This window comes from Penicillium mononematosum (genome assembly GCF_028829835.1).
Source record: "Penicillium mononematosum strain IBT 11891 chromosome Unknown utg000002l:1.0-8112719.0:1.0-8118358.0, whole genome shotgun sequence".
NCBI classification, from domain to species: Eukaryota; Fungi; Ascomycota; class Eurotiomycetes; order Eurotiales; family Aspergillaceae; genus Penicillium; species Penicillium mononematosum.
In genome coordinates, this window is record NW_026643272.1 from 1,191,025 (window position 1) to 1,212,022 (window position 20,998).

The window sequence follows — 20,998 nt, forward strand, 5'->3', positions numbered from 1 at the left end:
AAAATGTGGAGACCTTGACTTTTCCTCCTTTGGCGCTTTTGCCGCCAGCCCTAATCGCCGACTCTACACCGCGATATCTCTACAATGGACTTGTACTAGGTATGTCTCTTTCAGGTCTGTTTGACTGCATAATCTGAAACAGGAGTACAGTAGATGTCAAGTGCCAAGGTTCAACTTCCTGTGTTCATCTCAAGATGTCTTGGTAATTTGAGCCGGGATTTCGACGCTGTCAACGATATTGCCCTCCGGAGCCGGGAATGCATAGGATGCCAATGACTTGCAAAGCGCAGTGGCGTATTCCACTATGAGCACTAAAAAAGTTAGAGCAGTTACCTCCACGCCACTGTTAGATGCATACCGGAAATGCGCGTAGCAGGACGTATTGTCACAATGAACCACAACGGTAATGTAAAGAAAAAGACCTGCGGCCCTAGTGGGAAGAGTGTGTTGACCAAGCGGTCATTCAGGCGGACATGGTGGCGCAGCCAGCCCAAGTGAGAAGTAACAAACGCAAGCAGTGCGCCTAGAATCACACCGCTTAGGATGACGGTGGCATTGTGAGCAACAACCTCGAGTGGCCTAGGATCAGTTAGAATATGTCTATTGCCATTTTCGGGACGAACCTACAAGGGTTGAACCCCATTAGCCATGACGTGCAGCTGAAAATCGGATTCCGAGGATTGACGGTGCAGGTAAATGCAGTTGGCTAATGCAGTTCAATGCAGAGGATATCAAATCACCAAAAGGGTAAGTCCCCACTTGAGGCTCTTTCCTTTTTTTGCTACTCCGTACATCCCAGCGTCCGTTGGGTATAGACGGGTATAAGGAAATTGTATTCTCATGCCTTCCAAGGTTGTAAACAAAATGACTCAAGCTTCCAGGTATAATGTACTCCCCCAAAAAAAACACCTTCTGATCCTATCCCCAATGCTCTCATCATCCGTAGAGAGATTTAAAAAAAAAAAGAAAAGAAAAGAAAAGAAAAACGGGAGAAAAAAAGAAGAAAAGAAAGAAAGAAAAAAGAAAGAAAAAAAAAAAGCAAAACACCAGAAAAGCTCGGTTTCCAATAAACCGCACAGCTTGCATAGACGGGTTCAACAGTCAAAGTGGCGTTGATCAACGCTGTTCTGTTTGACTATTATTTGACCTTCTTGCTTGCTCATTTTCTATAGCTGTCAGTTCTCTCTTCTGCATATGTCAGAAAACGGAACTCACCTCGAATCTTGTCGATCTGCTTTGCGGTATCCTGGAGCATCTGATCCCATTTCTTCTGGTATTCTTCAACCGTCATAGGTTGGGAGTCTGTCTTCTCTTGTGGTTCCTCCTTGGGTGTCTTGATTTTATCCATGGTGAATATGAAGAAAGAGGATTTGTATAGTTCTCGACTCGAAAAGGGTAGGAAGTCAGGAGTTGATTAAAGTCAAATAGACGGACAGCAAAGGCTTTATATAAAGAAAGGGTTTAATTAAAAAAATTCCTAGAAACTAGAAATGAGCCCTGTTCTTATTCGAATTTCTTATTTCTTATTTCTTATTTCCCTAAATAAAAAAGATAATAAAAGATAATCCCTGTCAAATAATGTTTGCTTCGGAAATAGACCGGTCACGCGTCTATCAAGGAACGCGTTCACCGACATCTTCTCTCCTAAATTGAAAAACGGCTCATCGGTCCGCTTAGCCCTTGAAAAGGAAGAAATATCTGGGGATGTATGTAATCCTATTGGTGAGATCTGTTTGTGACGGGTTCACCTGGGCATGATATTCAACGCTCCTTTTTTCTCTCGTTTTTTTTACCCCTTGGAAAAAGTACATATCAAATTTGACTTATGATGTCAGATCATAATGGGAGCGTATGGTACTTCCTACATTCTGTACTCCATCGAATTCCAAATATGTCTTGTCTTCACTAATAGGATGCCTTCCAGCCTGCCGAGGTTGTCCCGCATCCAATCGGGGACTGGGGAACGACATCCGCGCCGATCGGATATCTTACGCTTTTAAGGGGTGAAAATGGTTCCATACGTATCATATGGGACAATTCGAATTAAAGAGAAATAATATAATACAATATAATATATGAAATAATTATTAAAAGAAAAAGGGGTACCGGGGAAGCGGGTAGAACCTGGATAGTGATCGTCCGATCCCGAGTTGATAACTTTCGGCGATCTATATATGTTCCAAGGTTGTATGTTGTGTAGTAATAGATCTACTTAGTATTTCCAGTCTACGAGGTTCAGCTTCCACGAAGTAGATAACACCAACACATCCTAGTAAACCATATATCCAACACCTCAGCCCTGCAGGGCTGGCTGAATCACACGGACCGCTCGAAACCCTCTACTATACGGAGTACGGTAGTTGTATGTACAAAGTAGAGCCCAACACTCACCACTACCGGAATTCAACACCCTATTGGTCCAAACGGAGTGTACACCGCCGATAAGAGTCCCGGGACGTGCAGAGCCGTAGACGTTGCTCGAGCATCCACGTGGTTTGCATACACTAGCGCGGTGTCATGGCCGTTGTCCTTGACCGCATTCCTCTACCCATCTACGGGCCGACACGTTCTGAGGCGCTTGGGTACTTTTGGTGCTTTTGTCAAAGTCATGTCAGATGATGAAACCGCACCTGGGATGTTCTTCGGGCGCTAGGTTCGGGTATCTGATCGGGTTTCACATTTGACTGGGGCTGTGCTTGTTCTTCCCAGCTGACGGATGACGATGATTTAATATGTTCAGGTTAGACTAGTCCGCTATCTGCATGGATTAAGTGTTGTTCTAATCCCTGTGGTGCATTATTTCTGGCTGTTATGGTTTGTCCGGGGTGTGGCGCTGTTGTTCAGACATCCTTGGGACTAGCCAAGGATCCAATATTGAACCAACACAAAGGAGATATGATGATTGGTGGGAAGGCTACAAGGATGAAGAATGAAGTATGTTGTAGAAAAGCAAGCGGTAAATTAATACCCGATTCTTTAAGAGATGTCCCTACATGGCCAACCAGTTGCACACTCATTCCCAGTCACCCGTCAGGCCAGTCCGATAAAGATAAAGTAAAAGAACAAATCATAAATTCTGGCGGTGCCTGCATCCATTGGCCAGATATGTCGTCAGCGCAGCCCTTCCCGAGAAACTGCCGGGTAAATGGTGTAACCCATGCCCTCATATGCAGCCTCAGCCCGGTTTCAAGAGGGGTCGGGTGGCAGAAGCAGACGTGCAATGCGCCGATCCGTTCGCTTGGTACAACGCCGAGTTAGGACACCATGATATTGATCCCGATGGGGTAGATTGCTTCAAAAATATGTCATAAGAGTAGATAGAGAGCAGATAGATTCCCCTATGACGCCAGGATATGAGATCGCTGAAGAAACTGAGAAAAATAAAAAAAAAAAGAGAGCGAAAAAGCAAACTCGAGAAACCTTCATAATCACGAGTCGGAAAGTCCGAAACGGAGACGGTGAGCAGCGTCCCGGACTAATGAGAGTCTTGGAGGAACCACTCAAGGTCATCAGGCTCAAAGTTCGAGGCGGATGTTTCCGCTGCTGCAATGTCACCTTCGAAAATATCGGCGATCCCGTCATCAAAGGGGACCGTAGTCCCCGAAGGCAAACTATTGCGCCGCTCGACGAGGTCAAAGAACTCGCCTGCAAACTCAGCCGTCTCATTAGCCACTTTGAGCTCCAGGATGGCTTCGAGCAGCTGCATTTCCTTTTTCCACTTGCGGTCACGCTGCGCCTTTTCCTCCTGGCGACGGCGGCACAAACTGTCACGAGGGCGGTCCATCATGCAATTGGGGCACAAGTAGTTTTCCTCGCAATACGAGCATTTGCAGGGTGGGTGGGTGTATATGCAGTCCGCACATACATACACCTTGCAGCCTTTGCATTCTCGCAGATAGCTGGGGCACCGGGGACGTGGATCCCGGATCCCGCCTCTGACATCTCTGATTCCGGTGATAGGATCAGCCGGGGGGGCAGAAGAAGGATTGGCAACCTTGCCATCTTGGGGATTCGAATGTCGGCGAATCAAAGAAAGTGGAGGATGAGGACGACGGAGGGGAAGAATGGTCAGATGCAGGGGCCGAAAATGAGCGAGATTGTCGATTGGAGAAGAATGAAACAGGGGCGGTCTGGTCACCAACGTGTGATTCGGCCGTATTTTCCTCGTCCATGCTCTCTTGACGTGAATCGTCAATGAAGCTCTTGTTTGTCGAGTCAAGAAGCTGGCTTCTGAATACCATGTCGTATTCGGGAAGTTGACTAGACATGAGGGACCCCGAAAGATTTGCAGCGAATCGATTTTGAATGATTTGCTTTTCTGTCTCGAGATCTCGGTAACCACATATCCTTAACCGAAGTCCGCGGAGGTCATGCTCAATGCAGAGAGGCTTGGAGCAGCTCTTGCAGTGCACCTTCCACTGTGGTGAATCGTAACACCCTTGGCACAAGTTACGCGGACACGGTGAAACTTCCCGGTTAGGTGGTCCTAACAGCCACTTCATCATTGCCAGATGACCCGTTTCAAGCGAGTAGTCCGGCTTGCTCGGATCCCCATATGCATACTTGGGGAACGTCTTGCTCCATTCACTAACGGTGTACTCCAGGTCCTCCCAGCCTTGGCCCCGGGGCAAAGGCACGGCTCGTACCTGGTCCACCTCACCATTGCGAGGCCCGATGCTAATCCCGCCTCCCCCGGAGAGGTCAGGCTTGGTGCAGCACCAATGAAAATTGAGGATAGGCGGTGGATCCATCCCTGTACCCTGAGGTTGATGGGGATCTGCCAGAATATCCACGGGATCGTGCATTGACCCCGGAGAATGTGTGGCCCCAGGTGCCCACCAGAAGGAATCCGGTGCATTCTGGGTCTTTTCAGATGAAGATGGTGTACTTCTGTGAAGATACGGCCGTTCGTGGGCACAACTCGCACATAGTGTTTTACGGCATCCAACACAGTGCATTAGAACACTGCAATGTTCACATCGCTCTGAGATATCCTCAAGGCAGTTGTCACAGCGGATCTTGTCAACAAATTGGGTATGACTCCGGCGCAGATGGGCAGGTACCATTTTGCCTTCACCCCAATCGATACCCTCACCAGTTCCTAATGCCTCGCCATAGAATCCCGTGTCACGATTCTCCCACAGCTTTCCATCGTATACGTTTGACTGAGGGGTCTCAGACTCGGTTGGGCCGATCCAGTTTTTAGACCTCCAGAGTCGATCAAAGACTACCCAAACCTCCGGCGACCCTACTCCGTGCGGGAACCTCGATTTGACATAACCGGCTCTGCGAGCGCATCTACCCGCAGGTGTGGTGCACCAAGCGGTATCAGTCCAGATGCCTAGCTTGTGGCAGATATTGACAAGTTCATGGGTCGACTCCGCGTCAGCGTCTTTCCGCATCAGTGAAGATGATAAATAAGGGCGTCTTCGATGATGGCGGCATCGGTAGGCATAAATACTCTTGAGAGCAAGTCGTTGCATCCCGGGAAAGCTGCCGGTATTATTCTCCATGTCAATGTCACATTGCAGCGCGAACATCGTTAAGAAAGGAACGATGTGATATTTCAAAGAGACATTCTTGCAGCCTCGAACAGAGAGATGTACCAGCGTTTCCCGACGTGAATGCAGCACGGTCGAGGTCAGGTTCTCTCCCGAAATAGCCGTGTTGTCCAGTTCTAGGCTTTTCAGACACCTACTGAATGGCATCACAACATTCATCAGGAACATATCTAGAGCATAAGGTCGGGATTGACGCGCGGGGGCTGCCTCGAGGCCGCTGGGGTCGTTCATTTGAGGATTTGGCAGGGTGCTTGAAGGAAATTGTAGGCGAAACGAGAGTGACTTCCATGCGGTCGGATATGATCGAAGGAACGTACGGAGGTAATTTGAAGTGTGATACAGCTTTATGATGGTATCGGTCGGGATCTGAAGTAACAGAGACTCGAATATAGGTGCATTTGTTGTTATCACTCGCTCAAAGGTTGACAGGGTTCGTTCTTCTGAGATAACAGTGTGTTGCAAGGCATTTTCCAGCACCGTCAGGTGCGACGCTGCATCCTCACCAGCATCATCCCCCCAAGCCATGGTGTCAAGGCTGTGATTTTTCATCGGTCCTGGATGAACAACAGATTCCAGTTCTTAGGTCGAAGATCGAGATAGCGCGAGGTCGCGAGCTCGGCGGTTAGAGACGCGGCACATGATAAGAACAACTGGACGATGCAATCGAGGGGGCAAGCACACCCTGAGGTAAGCCACCATGCAAGGCCATTAAAGGTAAACAGTCGATAATTGAAAAGATTGGGTCGCAAGGGCTAACGAATTGGGGTATCTGAAGGGGGAGAGAGAAAGGGAGGGGTATAAGAGGGAGGGGAACAGACGAGATCCCCAAAGAGGGGAAAGCAAAGAAAGAGGGAATTGTTATTTATGCCGCTATGACCCTGAAGAAATGAAAGGGAGCGAAAGAGTGGGAAAAGAAGTGCAAAAAGGTGAGCGAGACAAGGTGATATCCGGATGCGCCCGTTAGGAGAGACCAGCGTCATGTGATAGCCATCAAACCCCCGGATTTTGATGATCTGCCGTAGTTTATGGTTCTTCTTCTGCAAAGAAAATGAAATACATTGATCGCTGAGTCTATTGCAAATGGTTTCTGTGCTAGGCAATTGGGACTAATGTTTTTCGGATGCATCGCCTACAGTGTACCCCCTCGCAATACCCTTGCGCCCTTCCTTGACCAGGGTACTATCCTCCGAGTCTTCCTCATCGTATCGAATATCAAAGTCACTACCCAGACCTTTCCATGTCCGTTGCGATCGCAAGTATTCTGCCCCTGGTGAAACGGCACCGCCGATCATAGCTAAGTCACCCTTAGCTCGCCGCGCCAGTGCCCTAGCAGCGGACGGCCCGGTAGTGGATGATCCATCGACCAGAGAAGCGCGGGGCGCGGGATCTCGCATTGGGCGGGAATGTGAGACGTATCGACCGGTGCGAAAGTCAAACTCGGGCGGCGCCGATTCGGGTTCTGACATGTCATCCTCATCCGACATGTTCGCGCCATTGGATGTACCCTGGTCATCTTCATTTCCGGTGACCTCCTGGGCTGGTGCATCGAGGACAGCCTGAAAGTCACTCTGCCACGCTCCTGTCCACACCCGGTCTGAGTCGTCTTTCAGGGCCAGCTCCAATTCGAATGGAGTGATGACTGGCTTCCAGAAATCCTTGCTATCCACCAAAGAACTCTCCCAGCAGCCAATGACCACCCAACCCCCGATTTCACTGAAATTGGCTACCTTGGCAGCATTCAATTTACCAACCACGAACATGTAGCTCTTCTTGCCTGCTTGGGCAATTCGTTCCTTGACATGATCCACAATATGCAGGTAGTTCTTGACACTCAAAGTGTTGATAAGAATGCCCCAAATAGGCACGGTCGTCAGAGAGGCAAGAGTGCCATAGCGGCGTCGCAAGACCGCAGCAGTTGAAGCAGGCAATGGCTTGATATTCTCATTTGAAAGGTCATTGGTAGGATAAATATGAATCGCGGCAACGCGAGACGCAAGTGTCATCATGAGAGCTGTTGGCGGATCGGAGATGTGGAACAGTTGCCAGTCGGCCAGCGTCTCAGGCGCCTCCTGAACCGACTCGGGAACTGTGCGATTGGGAATCGATGAGGAAGGCTCATGAACAATCTCCGTCGCATATATATTGCTATATCCCTCTTCCACCAGGCGAGTGTATACCGTAGGAACGTGGTCTGCGTAGGTAACGTCGGCTGCAATGATAACCTTCGTCATTGGGTCAGGATAAGTCGCCTTGAACGCTCGTACCACTGGCTCAAGGGGCAGATCCTTATGTGTGAAGACATAGATCACGGGTAGCCGAGCTGTTGGCGACAGACACGACCTCCCGTAATGCACAACCACGTCTGCGTCCACATGTTCCGCGGCCACTTCGTCCACGCAGCAGGTCCCGTAAGATGTATCGGCCAAAATTGTCAACCGAGGCGAGTATTTTTCTGTCTTATCCTCCACCTGGAGCTCAGTTATCGAGTGAGCAATGTCAGCATCGGCCTTGCTAGCATCGGTCGGGTTCGAGGGCTGCGTGCCATTGGCGCCGACTTCCTCACGTTCCAGGCCCCGGCTGAGCAATTGAAATACTCGCGGGGCATCAGGAAGCATATCATCTGGGAACTGGAGGGCAATGCGCTTGTACCGCGCTTGCCGAATATCCTTCAATGTGCGCTCGATATCGTAGGTAATGGAGAGTTCATCGTCTGACGCTGGAGCCGCTGGGTCTCGCGTGGCCACTGGATTGGTTTCTTCGAGAATACGATCATCGGCCGTCGACAGCACAGGGGCCGACTTCATTTCAGACCCCATTTTGTTAGATAGAGGGGAAATGTGGTGTTGAAGTCAAGAACGAGAAACTGCTAAAAGTCTTGGAGAAAAAAAAAAGATCCCCCCACTTCACCCCGCCATGGTTAACGAGAAAATACAACAGAGCCCATTGGCAGAGCACATTGACAGAGCAACCCAACTTTCTAGTAATCACATTTTGGTGAAAATATACTCAAATTATTCTGAGTCACGAGGCTATTTACATATCTCATCACGTCGACGTAAAAGTCGAAAGGATATCTACAAGTTCGCCAGTGCTGGCTCTCCCGCCCAAACCCTGCGAAGCAACTCGCGGATCGGCGCGCGTTCAATCGGGCGAGGATTCCAGTAAGCATTGGCTAGTGCAATATCAGCTGCTTTATCAATGTCTTCTTCCTTCATGCCAAAATCCTTCGCGCCACGCTTAACCTTGAGTTTGTCCAAGAGTACGTTCAAACCGTGGATCGCGTCACCATTGCTATCCGGCAGGGCGTCGGCCAACTGCTTCATAGCCTCAGGGATGCTAGGTGCATTATAGGAAATGGCGTGTGGGAGGACAGCGGTATGGGTTTCGGCATGCGGGAGATTGAAGCTGCCGCCAAGTGTGTGGCACAGCTTGTGGTGGATGGACATTCCCACACTGCCCAGACATGTTCCACAGAGCCAGGCACCATACAAGGCCTTAGACCGAGCAGATTGAGAAGATGAGTCTTCGACAATCTCGGGAAGGGAGTATGCAAGTGCCCGTATGCCCTCGAGCGCCATCATGTTAATGATCGGGTTAGTATTGCGTGCGTAGAGAGCCTCGACTACCAGCAACGCATTAGATTCGTGCGTATGAAGGTTGAAGCAGATTAATCAGATATATTTACCAGCATGCGCAATAGCATTGACACCGCTAGTGGCGCTCATAGCGGTCGGCAGGGTCATTGTGAGGTCCACATCGTAAATGACCGTGCCGGGTAATATTTTGGGGTCAGAGCGAGTCTTCTTCAATCCATCGGCAGTTTCACCCAGGATCGGTGTCATTTCACTACCAGCATATGTAGTCGGAATACAGATATGTGGCAGTCCAGTGCGAATGCTAATAGCCTTGCCGAGACCGATGGTGCTTCCGCCTCCAATCGAAATGACCGAGTCGGTCCCCGGGCCTTTGCATACTCAACAGCCTTGTCTGTGACATTCGCGGGAGTATGCATAGTCGCCTCGCTAAAAATACCGGCGATCTGGCCCTTGAGCACCTCCTTCACTCTCTCGGCTTGGCCGACCTGATGGGGTGTCGAGAGCACTAGCGGGGCCTTCACCTGTAGGCGGGAGATCTCATCGGGGAGTTTCTGCAGCGTACCGCTCCCAAAGACGACACGACCGGGGTTGGGATTGTATTCGAAGGTGTCCATTTTGTGTTCGAACCATCTGAGAGCGAGAGCTTGCCACCTTATAGTCCGTTCCCCACACCCCGCCGCATCCGATGAACGTCATGCCCTTCCGTGGGGCCGCGGGGTTTTCATCGGCAGTTGTGATATGGTGAATCTCCGAGCCATTGCAAGTTGGCAGCTCTTGCATTAAATCGCCAATTTGGCACATGTTTTGGGTACGCTCGGTACTTCTTGTGCGGCGTTATATGTTCCGATTAGTCGAAATCCCCAACCATGGGTTGACTGCCTAGATGGGTACCTATAAAACAACTGCCGGGTGGGGCGTTGCTATTTTATTGTTCCGATGTCACTTTTTTGAGGCTGAAAGCCAGGCTCGAATTTGAGTCCGGACTCAAAACTCAGTGTAATCCATTGCATTTTTACGAAGGGTTTGCGTGGGACTTGAGATGAGTCCTGATTTAGAGATACCCAATGCCTCGGGCATACACAGCCCTGGATGTGTCAGGACTATACTTCGATCGTAGTAGATTGGATCAAATCAAATTATATAGATTATTCTAGTAATCCTAGCTCCACATGCTTATTGAACACACATGTTTGCAACAAGATGTTATATGTACAAATCCTCCAAGCCCGCTTAACTCATCTATGCGATCGGTGCGTAAAAGCTAAACTTGCCAGTTGGGTCGTACTTCTGCTTCAAGGCCAGCAGGCGCTCTTGGCTGCTGCCATACAACTGCTGCAGGGTCTCATCTCCGTGGGCATAGTTGACATATGCGCGAATGTCCTCGAAGCCAGTGGCTTCAAAGAGGATGTTGCGGAGCTGGTTACCCAAATCAGCCGCCTGGACCTCAACTGATTTATCGCCGGGCAGGTAGTTGATGAGCGGGGCGGCAAGGATATTCTCGCTGCGGAAAGCGAACGCACTCGAGCTGCTAGGGATCTCGTGGACACCGCCGAAGGAGTAACCTTCGAACATGAGGATTGAGTTGTTGAAGGCAGAGGATCCACGAATGGCAGGTGCGTAGACGTCCCATGCCTTCTTCTGAGCGGGAACGTCGTATGATTGGAGATAGATGGGGAAGCGGGGGTTAGCGAAGCCGGCCTTTTGGCATGGAGGGGAGTCAAGGGCAACGCCGGTCCATGCAGCAAGGTCCTGGTAGGTGCCTGACTGTGGCACAGCAGAGAGCGGTCCGATGTCGTGGAAAGGCTTGGTGTAAATCGAGTCGACAGCCTTCACACCCTCCTGGATGATATAGAACACGATGACGGGGTTGCTAGGATCAATGTCGGGGTTGTTCATCCAGTACGACCAGTTGATGACATCGGCGGGCTGGGCGCCATTCTGCAGAAGATATTCGTTGGCAGCCTGGTAGACAGCCTCGACCTTATCGCCACTGAAAGCAAGCGTCTCGATAGCCCAGTCACTGTGCTCGATATCATAGATCTTGCTGGTGAGAGAAGTGACAATGCCGAAGTTGTGGCCAGCACCCTTCATTGCCCACCAGAGGTCGGAGTCTTGGTTAATCGTTGTCAGGGTACCGTCGGCAAGAACAACGTTCATCGAAACAAATTGGTCAGAGACAAGTCCGTGGTGGCCCTGGAGCCATCCATGTCCACCGCCAAGCGCCGGTCCTACGAGACTGACACATTCACAGGTTCCAGTAACTGTCTGCTTTCCTGCGGCCCAAAGCTCGTCGGTGACCGTCTTGGACATGGTTCCTCCGCCCATGGTGGCTGTATTTCCATCTTCGGCAATTTGGACGCTGCTCAACTGGCTCATAGAGATTCCGACGCCATGGTCCATCTTACCCAGCGAAGTGAGGGCTCCGTGGACACCATTGTACGTCAGGAAGGGCAGATCCTTCTGGTTGGCGTATTTAACCTAAATTGTCGTCACAATTAGTTTCTGTCTTTGTCTGGTTGACATACACCCAAAGGGGAAAAGTAAAATAAAATAAAATAACCCACCGTCTCAACAACATCGTTCTCGTTGCCAGGCACGACGACGAGGTTCACTGTAGGTTCTTCTAGAGCAGACCACCGCGTAGTGGCATCCTCGAACCCGCTCGAACCCGGATAATACACCTTGGCAGAGCTCGAAAGCTTCTTCCCGAATTCCTCGAATTCAGCATCGCCACGTGGGCAAATGCCCCCCTCGATACCACTAGGGACACTCAGAGAGGCCGCAGAAAGAGCCCAAGCCGCAACGGCGATGATCGCCTCTATCTTGAGTTGATACATTGCTCAAAAAGAGGATGTCCTGAATTGGGCAAAGATAAGAAGAAAGCAAGAACCAAATTCCCTGAACGTTAAATCGTCAAAAGACGTCAGGAAAAAGTGGGTATGCTATCTGCACCTCGGTAAGAATCCCTGTCAGTTGTGCGGCACTCCAACTATTTATTATATTATAAAACTACCCTAGATTCAGTTTGGTTAGAGTGTTTCTCCTTTTCAATAGCGCAGAGAAGAGTATTGTTCTCGAAAAGCCACAATGGCATAGTTATAGGACAGAGAAATCCACACCGCCCTAGCCCTCCCTTGTAGCACGGCCCTGCAATATCTCCAACTGTGAATGTCTCTATCTGCAATTAGACACCCTCATTGTCCCTAGATTGGTAACTATCCCTGCTTAATGTTTCTTCAGTTGACAACTGCCGGCGCTCTCCCTGTAGGCATGCTAATGCAGAGGGACGAGGCTATGTTACATCCGCCATCAGCCTGTATTGCAGCCCTAATAAGCGCAGCCATCTGATCGGGAGAATTAAGTCCCACTCTGAACGTTAGCTGCATCGTGGTTGGACATGAACATCTGTGTGGCCCCAAACCTGTGGGGCGGTGCATCCATCGCGTCTGGCGAAGGTTCCACTATTAACTCTCTGTGTCTTAGAGTTCTGGTTGAATTTAATTTGGCATGCCACCTGGGCACTTAATTTATCAGCAAATTCAAATTTGCTCTAAATTAAATTTCTCATCAGGGGCAACCCTGGAATGACTGCATGTTTCCCGAAGTATCCGATATGTCCGGCAACCTTGGAAGTGTCCTGCGCCCCTGCCGGGAGTCAGGTACGGAGTACGATGGAGTAAACTGTATTTTCGACCATACCGATTATGAATGCCGAATCTAAGGTAGCCAGCTGAAGGGTCCACGGTTAGCACGTGGACATCCATGGATACACGACACTTATTAATTTAGGTGAAACTCTATCTAGGACAATTTGGTGCCCGTGTGCACAGAAATCATTGCGTCCGTGGGATTTTTGTGCACGGAACGAACCTTCCAGTTCCTTTCCAAGGTTCCAAAGGTTGGATGGAGCATACCCGCTCTAGTACCAACCTTGGAATCTTGAAAAATCTTCCTCGGTCTCACCGATAAACCTTGGAAATCACGTTCCATTTGGGGCGAAATTGTAATCCAAAAATTGAAGTGAGATCTGCGCTAGTGCAGGGGAGATATTAGTCTACTCTTCTTATACTGGACCTTCTCCATTCTCATGTGCAAATCTTCGCTGCGCTAATCCCGATCCCCGCTATTCTTCACAAATGTCAACCAACATGGCATTTGGCTTAGAGCCGCGAGATGCCGCGTCGGACGCCAACAAGGGCATAATTGAATTATGGACGTTATATGCAATTGGCGTTGCTGTAACAATTCTTAGAACATATGCTCGGGGGAAAGCAGCAGGATGGAGGAATTTACGACTCGACGATTATCTTATATGGGTTGCAATTGTGATTGTCTCCAGCTGATGATATGTTGTCTTGCTGTTTGCTGATTTTTAATTCATATAGTTACTCTATACTGCACAAACATCGCTTGCTTATAGTGTGGGCAATGTGTCTAATGGCCTCGCCAACAATGGCATGTCACCCGCCCAGCGAGAGGCACTATCGCCCGACGATCCAAGTTACAAGCATAGGTACGTCTCTTACGAATTATCAGCCGAAGAGCAAATATGAATTCGATCACTAACATTCGATTAGAGTGATTGGCTCCAAAATTCAAATCGCGGGCTGGACTACTTATGCGGCATTGATTAATGCACTCAAATTGTCCATGCTGGCATTCTACATTAGACTGATGGTATTAATCTCAATATTTCCTGGCAACCGATGTTCGCAACGACTAATACCAAACAGGAGGGCCTTGGCCGGCGTTATCAAATTCCCATTTATGTTGGGTTTGTCCTTGTCATCGGAAGCTTGCTCGCAAGTGTCATCACGATCTTTAGCGCATGCCAACCATTCCACAAAAACTGGCAGATCAATCCAGACCCCGGCAGTGAGATTTCCATCCGGTCTTGGGCACTCAATATATGCTAACTATGCATCTAGACACATGCCAACCAGCCATTTCGAAACCTGTCATTGCAGTAACCTTCGCTGGAAACCTCCTTACCGATCCATATCTCATATTTATCCCAATTCCCATGCTTTGGAAATCGAGTCTGAGGCCTGTGAAGAAGATCGCGGCCACTATCGTCCTCAGTGCGGGTGTCTTTATTCTTGTCTGCGCCACTATTAAAAGTGTTATGCTCCTAGTGGTGAGTTTCAACGCAGTCGCATTCCTCCCTGTCTCAAGGTATTTGTCTAATCTCATCTTTTGTTTCTATAGAAGCCTCAAGATGGCGCAAAACTGGCTGATGAGTGGGGCACCCGCGAAACATTCGTCGCAGTCGTCACGACCAATCTCCCCATGATCTTTCACCTGCTCAGAGTTTGGCTCAGCAAAGTTTTCGGCAGCCAGTTCCAGTCATCCCACAAGACGCATAAATCGCCCTCGGCTGGTTTCCGGAGCATTGGTGGTGGCGGCGACTTTTCCAGTCGGAAGAGTCAGGGTGCTGCTAGTTCGGATCCTATGACTATTGGTATGTCATTTACCGAGAGTGAGGAGCGGATGATGGAAGAAGTCAAATTGCAGAATCTGAAGGCATATCCGGCACCTACGCCTGGCAACCAGGCCTCGGGTGCTATCGTGGTCTCCAATGAGATTGATATCACCCATGAGACTCGGGCTAATCAAAATAGTGAACAGCCTGTGAAGAATGCACCTGGGGTATGGTAAAAATTGGAGTTTTATACGTTCCTAGCTAAATTTAATAATGTACATATGTATATTTCAATTTCAGGCCTCCTAAGACTGGATCATTTCTCTATTGCGCATGTTATAGATTCCCAAACCAAAAACAGGCATTGAGCAAATACAGAGATCAAGCATCATGGTCGCGGGACTAGAACAGTAGCTGTTCAATCCTTTATCTCGTTCATAGTCTCATTACTTCCACTGCCTCTACTTCATCAATGGAACATTGTCTAGATACATGGAGCATCAGACTCACGTGACGTGACCGTCCATGTACATCACTAGGGCCGGTACTCCGCACTCCGTAGATCACTCTCCACTCCACTCCTCTCCGATCCGTGCGCTCCCCAGAATTCTTAGGTGGATTCATGGTTATATATTTCTCCTCTGATATTCCATGTCCCTTCCCTAGAAACCCAAGCTTACAACCACCTCCCAAAGCCAAACAGTGTCTATATAAGTGAAAACAAGGGCCCCGCGAGCACTCCAGTGAGCATTGGCCACCGGGTCGTACACTGAATTGACCTCTGACCTTGGAATCTACTTGACTTAGCATTTCCATTCTTGAGGGAGGAAAATTCAGTTAGCCCGAGGTTCACCTATCCGATTGTGCATATTACCTACAACTGCAGTGTTGCCACGCAAATGGACAAAGTAGAGTCGCAAGCTGACAACGCGAAGCGCACGGCTTGTGAAGAGCTGAATATTGCGCCCGATGCGAAAAGAGCCAAACACATTCATTATGGGTTGACAGAGGCGGATGTCAAAGCTCCAGCTATAACCCGGAGGATTCCTTTCCTAGAGAAGGTATGCCAGGACCTTTAAATGCCGAGAAACCTTCTAGTTAACAAACTATTCTAAAGCCTGCAGTTGTGGAAGAACGAAATGGCGAGATCGAGTTTCGGGTTGTCAACAACGATGGCTCTAGAGAGAGTACGATTATCCTTACAGGTCTCAAATGTCTATATCAAAGGCAACTTCCGGAAATGCCTAAGGAATACATCGCACGTCTCGTCTACGACCGCGCTCATTTATCGATCGCTATCGTTAAGATGCCTTTGGAGGTCATTGGCGGTATATCATTCCGAGAATTCCGAGACCGCAAGTTTGCCGAAATCGTCTTTTGTGCCGTTTCGTCTGATCAGCAGGTGAAAGGATACGGAGCACATCTTATGGCCCATTTAAAGGATTATATTAGAGCTACTTCCCCTGTGATGCATTTTCTGACTTACGCCGATAATCATGCCATCGGGTATTTCCAAAAGCAGGGTTTTACTAAAAAGATCACTCTCGACAACTCTATCTGGATGGGCTGTATTAAGGATTACGAAGGAGGGACACTTATGCAATGCTCCATGCTTGCCCGAATCCGATATCTCGAAGTTGGTCGAATGCTTCTCAAGCAAAAGGCATCTGTTCTAGCTAAAATACGCACCTTGAGCAAAAGCCATATCATTCATCTACCCCCTCAGCAATGGGCTAACGCTAACGACGGCGTCGTCGTTCCAATCGATCCACTCTCTATCCCTGCCATCCGGGAAACTGGCTGGTCTCCGGATATGGACGAATTAGCGCGAGAAGCATGCCATGGATCTCGTTTCAGAGGACCTCGTTTCAACGAATTTCGACGTTTTCTGAATGAAATCCAAAACCACAAACTAGCATGGCCCTTTCTCAATCCGGTCAACAAAGATGAAGTACCCGGTTATTACGATGTCATTGTATCACCAATGGATTTGTCGACCATAGAAGAAAGATTGGAGAATTACACTACTCCGGAAGATCTTGTCCGCGATCTCAAGTTGATCTTCAGTAACTGTCGCCAGTATAATGATGCCACAACGGTATACGCTAAGTGTGCAGTCAAGCTGGAGAAGTACATGTGGAAACTCATCAAGGATATTCCGGAATGGTCTTACTTGCTTGAAGGATGATTCGTGCTACTGCATGCTTTGGAGTAAGGTGTGTTGTTGAAGCGAGGTTTCTTATGGTCAGTGTCGGTATCAGGCGATTGGGCTCGAGGTGCTATACAGAGAAGGCGTCAATGATATCGATGTATACTGCGATCATTGGCCCCTAACGCTTAGCTTGCATTGGAAACAATCTGTTGTTTTTTGGAAAAAGCTAGAGCAAAGTAATTGGGGAAACATACGTGGCACATTATCCCTAGATGGAGATTTGATATTCTTCCTTCAATTGGCTCTTAGAACCCCTAACACCAACGCTATGTACACTTTTTCTGGTTTTCAGGCTGAACAATTGATCTGCAGATGTGGGTATCAGATAATGGGGTATTGAGACATTAGTCCAGGTCATGGAAAGCCATAACATGCTGTCCACCACTGCGGTCCTTGCTCTTGGACTTCTTGCGCTTCTTTCGGTCCTTGGGATCCTGGCGACGTTCCGCATCGCTGTCATCCGAGTCTTTATCGTCATCGCTATCATCCATCATGTCTTCATCGCCAGATCCATCATCGCCATTGTCCTCAGCCTCGTGCCACACCTTGACGGTTTGACCACCACCAGAGACCATACGGCCCTCCACGTCGAAGCCCAAGCCCACAACACCATCGATCTCATCATGCACAACCTCGGAAACGACTTGGTTGGGTCCAATGCGCACGAATTTCACCTTTCCGTTTTGAGAGTCCTGCAGCCACCACCTTGCCCAAGTAGTCAGGCGCAACTGACATTGTCTCGATAGAATCTCCGCCATCGGAATTGCGATCGACGTAGATCCGCTCATCCTGGTCATCCCACGCGCCCTTCTCCCAGAGAGTAATGATACCGCTGGCTCCACCGACAATCAGCTTCTCGCCCCGACTGGTTCCGCTGGAAGGCAGACCACCCATAAAGGCCGAGCTGACCAATTCTTCTTCCTGGTTCTCGCTGCGCACCAGAACACCCCTCCGGAGATCTGTCACGGCCAGGGTTGTTCCACCAGTTGTAACCCATTGCTTGCTAAAGCCCGACGTACTGGTTTCGGAAGGCGGCAGAGGAGTAAGTGATGAGATGTAATCGTCGTGAGGGTGGTGCGATTGCTCGGGCCGGGCAGACACCTTGGAGTAGGGGATACGGAGATCGTAGAGGTGCAGAGCGCTTGAGTCGGTACCGAGGAGAAGAGTTTGAGGAGAGAGGGCGTGGATCATGGTTGGCGCATCAACAGAGCTATGTGATATCGAAAAAAGGCAGGTCAGCCAAATGCAAACGTTTGGAATGCAATGCTTGTATTCAGGGGTGTTCCTTTACCCGTTCTTCTCAAGAGGAATCACAATCTTGTTATGCACCTGACCAGTCTCGCTGCTTGCAGCTTTCACCATGCCGTCTGTACCAGCCGAGTAAAGCGCTTTGCCATCCACACTGAACCCTAGGGTGCGGCAGCTACCCTTGTGTCGCCGGGTTCTCCACATTGTGTCAATGTGGCCCTTTCCAGTCCGAGCCGAAGAATTTGATGTGGCATCTTCATCGTCTTCTCCTTCCAAGGAAGGCAGCCGGAAGGTTTGGACGTGGCCCGAGGCCAGACCGACAGAGACTACGGGCTCCTCGGGGTGGATAGCCTGAGTGAACAGGTCCGCAGAAAGCGGAAGCGTGCAGACTGTGTCAAACATGGTTGCGAATTGTGACAGAAATGAGCACAAATTGGGGAGGCTTCAATGAGCCTAGTAAAAATCTGAATTCGCGTGAATTGGATCAAAAGAATCAATTGCAAAAGCCGGAGCTTAGAGCTGGCCGTTTTTTTTTCTGTCGGGCGGGAATACCCCGACCGCCTTCTTTACTTGTTGGGGTTCAAATCGGGCAAATGACATCAATTCGATTCTGATAAGCAACTCTCTGATTCTAAGAAAGGAAAAAAAAGAAATCAAGAATACAGACAAATATAAACGAAGGAAACTTTATATAACACTCGCCGTTTCCTTCCAAAATTTGGCATTTGCTGTCACTGGCTCAAGGATTTATGCAGAACAGAGACCCCCGCATTCCAGGTGTAGCCGAGTTCAGCAAGTACCTGTCATTTTGACTCTTTAGGAAGAAGCGAAAGTGGAGCCAATGGGGCCGACCTTGATGTTGGAGTAGGTCACCGTGGCCGAGCCGTGCTCCTGCTCGACGGTGGCTGGGTCGCCGGAGGTGGTGGCGCATGTGCCGCGAGCAACACCAGGGTCAGAGGGAGAAGCATCAGTGGGGTAGGCCTCGCCGTCCAACCAGAGCATGTTAGCGTAGTGGTCATCCCACAAGCTCATGACGAGAACCATTCCCTGGTCCAGACCGTCACCCATGCCGGACAGACCACCGTGCTGAGCGAAGATATCCTCATCACCGAAGGCCTTCTTCTGGGCTGTGCAGAATTCCGGTGTGATCGAGTTTCCGGTGGCGCCGCTGACATCCGAGGCGGAGTTGGCGATGACCTTTCCGTCCTGCACGTAGATACGCTTGATCTCGCTGAGGGCGCCGGAGTCGGTGCCGTCGCTGGTGATGAACTGGGTGACAACGGTCATCTTGGACTTGGAGTCGACGGTCATGCCGGGGCCGTAGAAGCTCTCGTTGCCCATGCGGTAGGAGTTGAAGTCGCATCCATCGGGATCGCAGGTTCCGGCGTAGCGGGTGGCGGAGTAAGTTCCACCACATTCGTCGCCCTCGCACATGGTCTGTTCGGGGCTGTCGCAAGGGTGAGGAGTGAAAGCAGTGGAGATGCTGTTGGCTTCCCAGATATCCATCTCAGGGCAGCAAGCTCCGTGGCCACCAACACCAGCGTTCTTGTCATTCTCGGAAGGCTTCCATCCCTCCACGTTGGCCTGTAACTCGCATCAGTCATTTTGCCCACAACCTTTTTCGAAAGAGCAGTATAAAACTCACCTGGCCGTTGATGAACTTCAGATCACGAGGGCACTGAGAATCACAGTAGCCAGTTCCGTACTTGGCACCTGCCTTGTTGCCCTCGAATCTAGCCAAGCCACCGTCGGCATCCATGGAGACAAAGTACAGAGCTCCATTGAGTCCGCAGGGCAGCTCAGAAGTATCCACATCGAAGGTGAACTCCTGGTTCTTCAGCTTGAACATCTGGTAGGTACTTTCGTCCTCCATCAGGAACAGACGAGAGCCAACGTTGGCACCAGTGACGAAGGTCAAAGTGAGGGCATTGCCACTGGTGGTCGCACCGTAGGTGCCGGCGTAGTCAGCACCGTCGAGGGCACAGTTTTCGGCGCAAGTCTTGTCATCGGGGCAGAGAGTCGCATCCCACTATTGTCAAAGAAGTCAATCAATATAAACGCTCATCTTCTCGGTTCGAGATCCCTTACCTCGTTTCCAGTGTAGCAGTTGGTAGAACCGTCGACGGAGTGAAGCCAACGCCAGTTGGAGTCGATGACAACAGAGCCCTTCTGGTCAGCGCAACTGCCCTCAGCAGTGCACTTTTGCCAGGTCAAAGAGGGATGGGTCTCGGGTGTCAGTGTGCCAGCTTGCTGGGCACGGGCTGCCGCCGCCAGGGCGGAGAAAAGGAGTGCGCGTTGATACATTGATGAAGCAGAAGGATCGTTTGCAATGTTGTTATGTTATCTTGTTGTCTGGCCTGCAGTTTATGAACAGAAATAATCCCAGGGTGGGAATTGATCTTTATATGTTTTTCCTCCTCATAAGATTGCTCTAAGTTATTGTCATGGAAGCCTTGACTAGGCTCATTGCTGCAGAGCATAACCGGTGGGACGGACCCTAAGGCCGTCACCAATTTGGCATGGATAGAGAGTCCTTAATCATCAATCCAGTATCGACTTCCATACTGGGCGACCTCCGGTTTCGTGAGTGCGTTGATTTGAGGGTGGAATATGGGCCTGAATCAGGAAGGGAATGATCATCGCTGGATGAATGTGGTGAGACGTCTCATCAAGATCTTGACTGATATTGGGGTGGATAAACGTGGGTTAATCGTTTCAACGTCCGTGAAAACGGAGAATGCCCCGATCCGGTTCTGTCGATTTTCGTATAAGATTTGGGGAGCTTAAAAGTGCAAGGAGCAATGACTGCAGATGGAGACTCTTTGAGGTATGTTGCCTGTCGATCCTTAATTTACACATCAGGGTCAGTACTGCCTAATTAAACTATACTCGACAGAAACAAGATCATAAGACACTTTGCGGGGAAGGTGGTGGAAGCCAGCCAAGAGCGCCCCTAGAT

The 20,998-nt window shown here is 49.6% G+C and overlaps 10 protein-coding genes across 10 annotated transcripts; 2 read left to right on the plus strand and 8 right to left on the minus strand.

The window, feature by feature from the left end:
- Positions 1-189: 189 nt before the first annotated feature.
- N7519_002202 (uncharacterized protein) lies at positions 190-650 on the minus strand (the record flags this gene model as incomplete). Its single annotated transcript, XM_057288980.1, has 3 exons — positions 190-311; positions 359-579; positions 628-650. The coding sequence occupies 3 exons, from the start codon at positions 648-650 to the stop codon at positions 190-192; spliced, it is 366 nt and encodes a 121-aa protein (XP_057150182.1).
- Positions 651-1,116: 466 nt separating this feature from the next.
- N7519_002203 (uncharacterized protein) lies at positions 1,117-1,348 on the minus strand (the record flags this gene model as incomplete). The annotated part of the gene is made up of 2 exons (XM_057288981.1): positions 1,117-1,166; positions 1,216-1,348. 2 exons carry the CDS (start codon positions 1,346-1,348, stop codon positions 1,117-1,119), a joined length of 183 nt encoding a protein of 60 aa, XP_057150183.1.
- A 2,127-nt stretch (positions 1,349-3,475) lies between these two features.
- N7519_002204 (uncharacterized protein) lies at positions 3,476-6,110 on the minus strand (the record flags this gene model as incomplete). The annotated part of the gene is made up of 3 exons (XM_057288982.1): positions 3,476-3,764; positions 3,866-3,944; positions 3,995-6,110. The coding sequence occupies 3 exons, from the start codon at positions 6,108-6,110 to the stop codon at positions 3,476-3,478; spliced, it is 2,484 nt and encodes an 827-aa protein (XP_057150184.1).
- A 557-nt stretch (positions 6,111-6,667) lies between these two features.
- Positions 6,668-8,377, minus strand: N7519_002205 (2-(3-amino-3-carboxypropyl)histidine synthase subunit 1/2; the record flags this gene model as incomplete). Its single annotated transcript, XM_057288983.1, has 1 exon — positions 6,668-8,377. One exon carries the CDS (start codon positions 8,375-8,377, stop codon positions 6,668-6,670), a length of 1,710 nt encoding a protein of 569 aa, XP_057150185.1.
- Positions 8,378-8,635: 258 nt separating this feature from the next.
- N7519_002206 (maleylacetate reductase) lies at positions 8,636-9,771 on the minus strand (the record flags this gene model as incomplete). The annotated part of the gene is made up of 3 exons (XM_057288984.1): positions 8,636-9,183; positions 9,247-9,485; positions 9,509-9,771. 3 exons carry the CDS (start codon positions 9,769-9,771, stop codon positions 8,636-8,638), a joined length of 1,050 nt encoding a protein of 349 aa, XP_057150186.1.
- Positions 9,772-10,396: 625 nt separating this feature from the next.
- N7519_002207 (putative FAD-dependent oxygenase) lies at positions 10,397-11,994 on the minus strand (the record flags this gene model as incomplete). The annotated part of the gene is made up of 2 exons (XM_057288985.1): positions 10,397-11,635; positions 11,722-11,994. 2 exons carry the CDS (start codon positions 11,992-11,994, stop codon positions 10,397-10,399), a joined length of 1,512 nt encoding a protein of 503 aa, XP_057150187.1.
- A 1,299-nt stretch (positions 11,995-13,293) lies between these two features.
- N7519_002208 (uncharacterized protein) lies at positions 13,294-14,815 on the plus strand (the record flags this gene model as incomplete). Its single annotated transcript, XM_057288986.1, has 6 exons — positions 13,294-13,482; positions 13,543-13,670; positions 13,735-13,834; positions 13,891-14,032; positions 14,086-14,294; positions 14,366-14,815. 6 exons carry the CDS (start codon positions 13,294-13,296, stop codon positions 14,813-14,815), a joined length of 1,218 nt encoding a protein of 405 aa, XP_057150188.1.
- A 663-nt stretch (positions 14,816-15,478) lies between these two features.
- Positions 15,479-16,767, plus strand: N7519_002209 (bromodomain-containing protein; the record flags this gene model as incomplete). Its single annotated transcript, XM_057288987.1, has 2 exons — positions 15,479-15,640; positions 15,697-16,767. The coding sequence occupies 2 exons, from the start codon at positions 15,479-15,481 to the stop codon at positions 16,765-16,767; spliced, it is 1,233 nt and encodes a 410-aa protein (XP_057150189.1).
- Positions 16,768-17,135: 368 nt separating this feature from the next.
- N7519_002210 (uncharacterized protein) lies at positions 17,136-18,441 on the minus strand (the record flags this gene model as incomplete). Its single annotated transcript, XM_057288988.1, has 3 exons — positions 17,136-17,496; positions 17,525-18,001; positions 18,083-18,441. The coding sequence occupies 3 exons, from the start codon at positions 18,439-18,441 to the stop codon at positions 17,136-17,138; spliced, it is 1,197 nt and encodes a 398-aa protein (XP_057150190.1).
- A 414-nt stretch (positions 18,442-18,855) lies between these two features.
- On the minus strand, positions 18,856-20,343 carry N7519_002211 (glycoside hydrolase family 7 protein; the record flags this gene model as incomplete). The annotated part of the gene is made up of 3 exons (XM_057288989.1): positions 18,856-19,623; positions 19,685-20,068; positions 20,128-20,343. 3 exons carry the CDS (start codon positions 20,341-20,343, stop codon positions 18,856-18,858), a joined length of 1,368 nt encoding a protein of 455 aa, XP_057150191.1.
- Between the last annotated feature and the right edge of the window lie 655 nt (positions 20,344-20,998).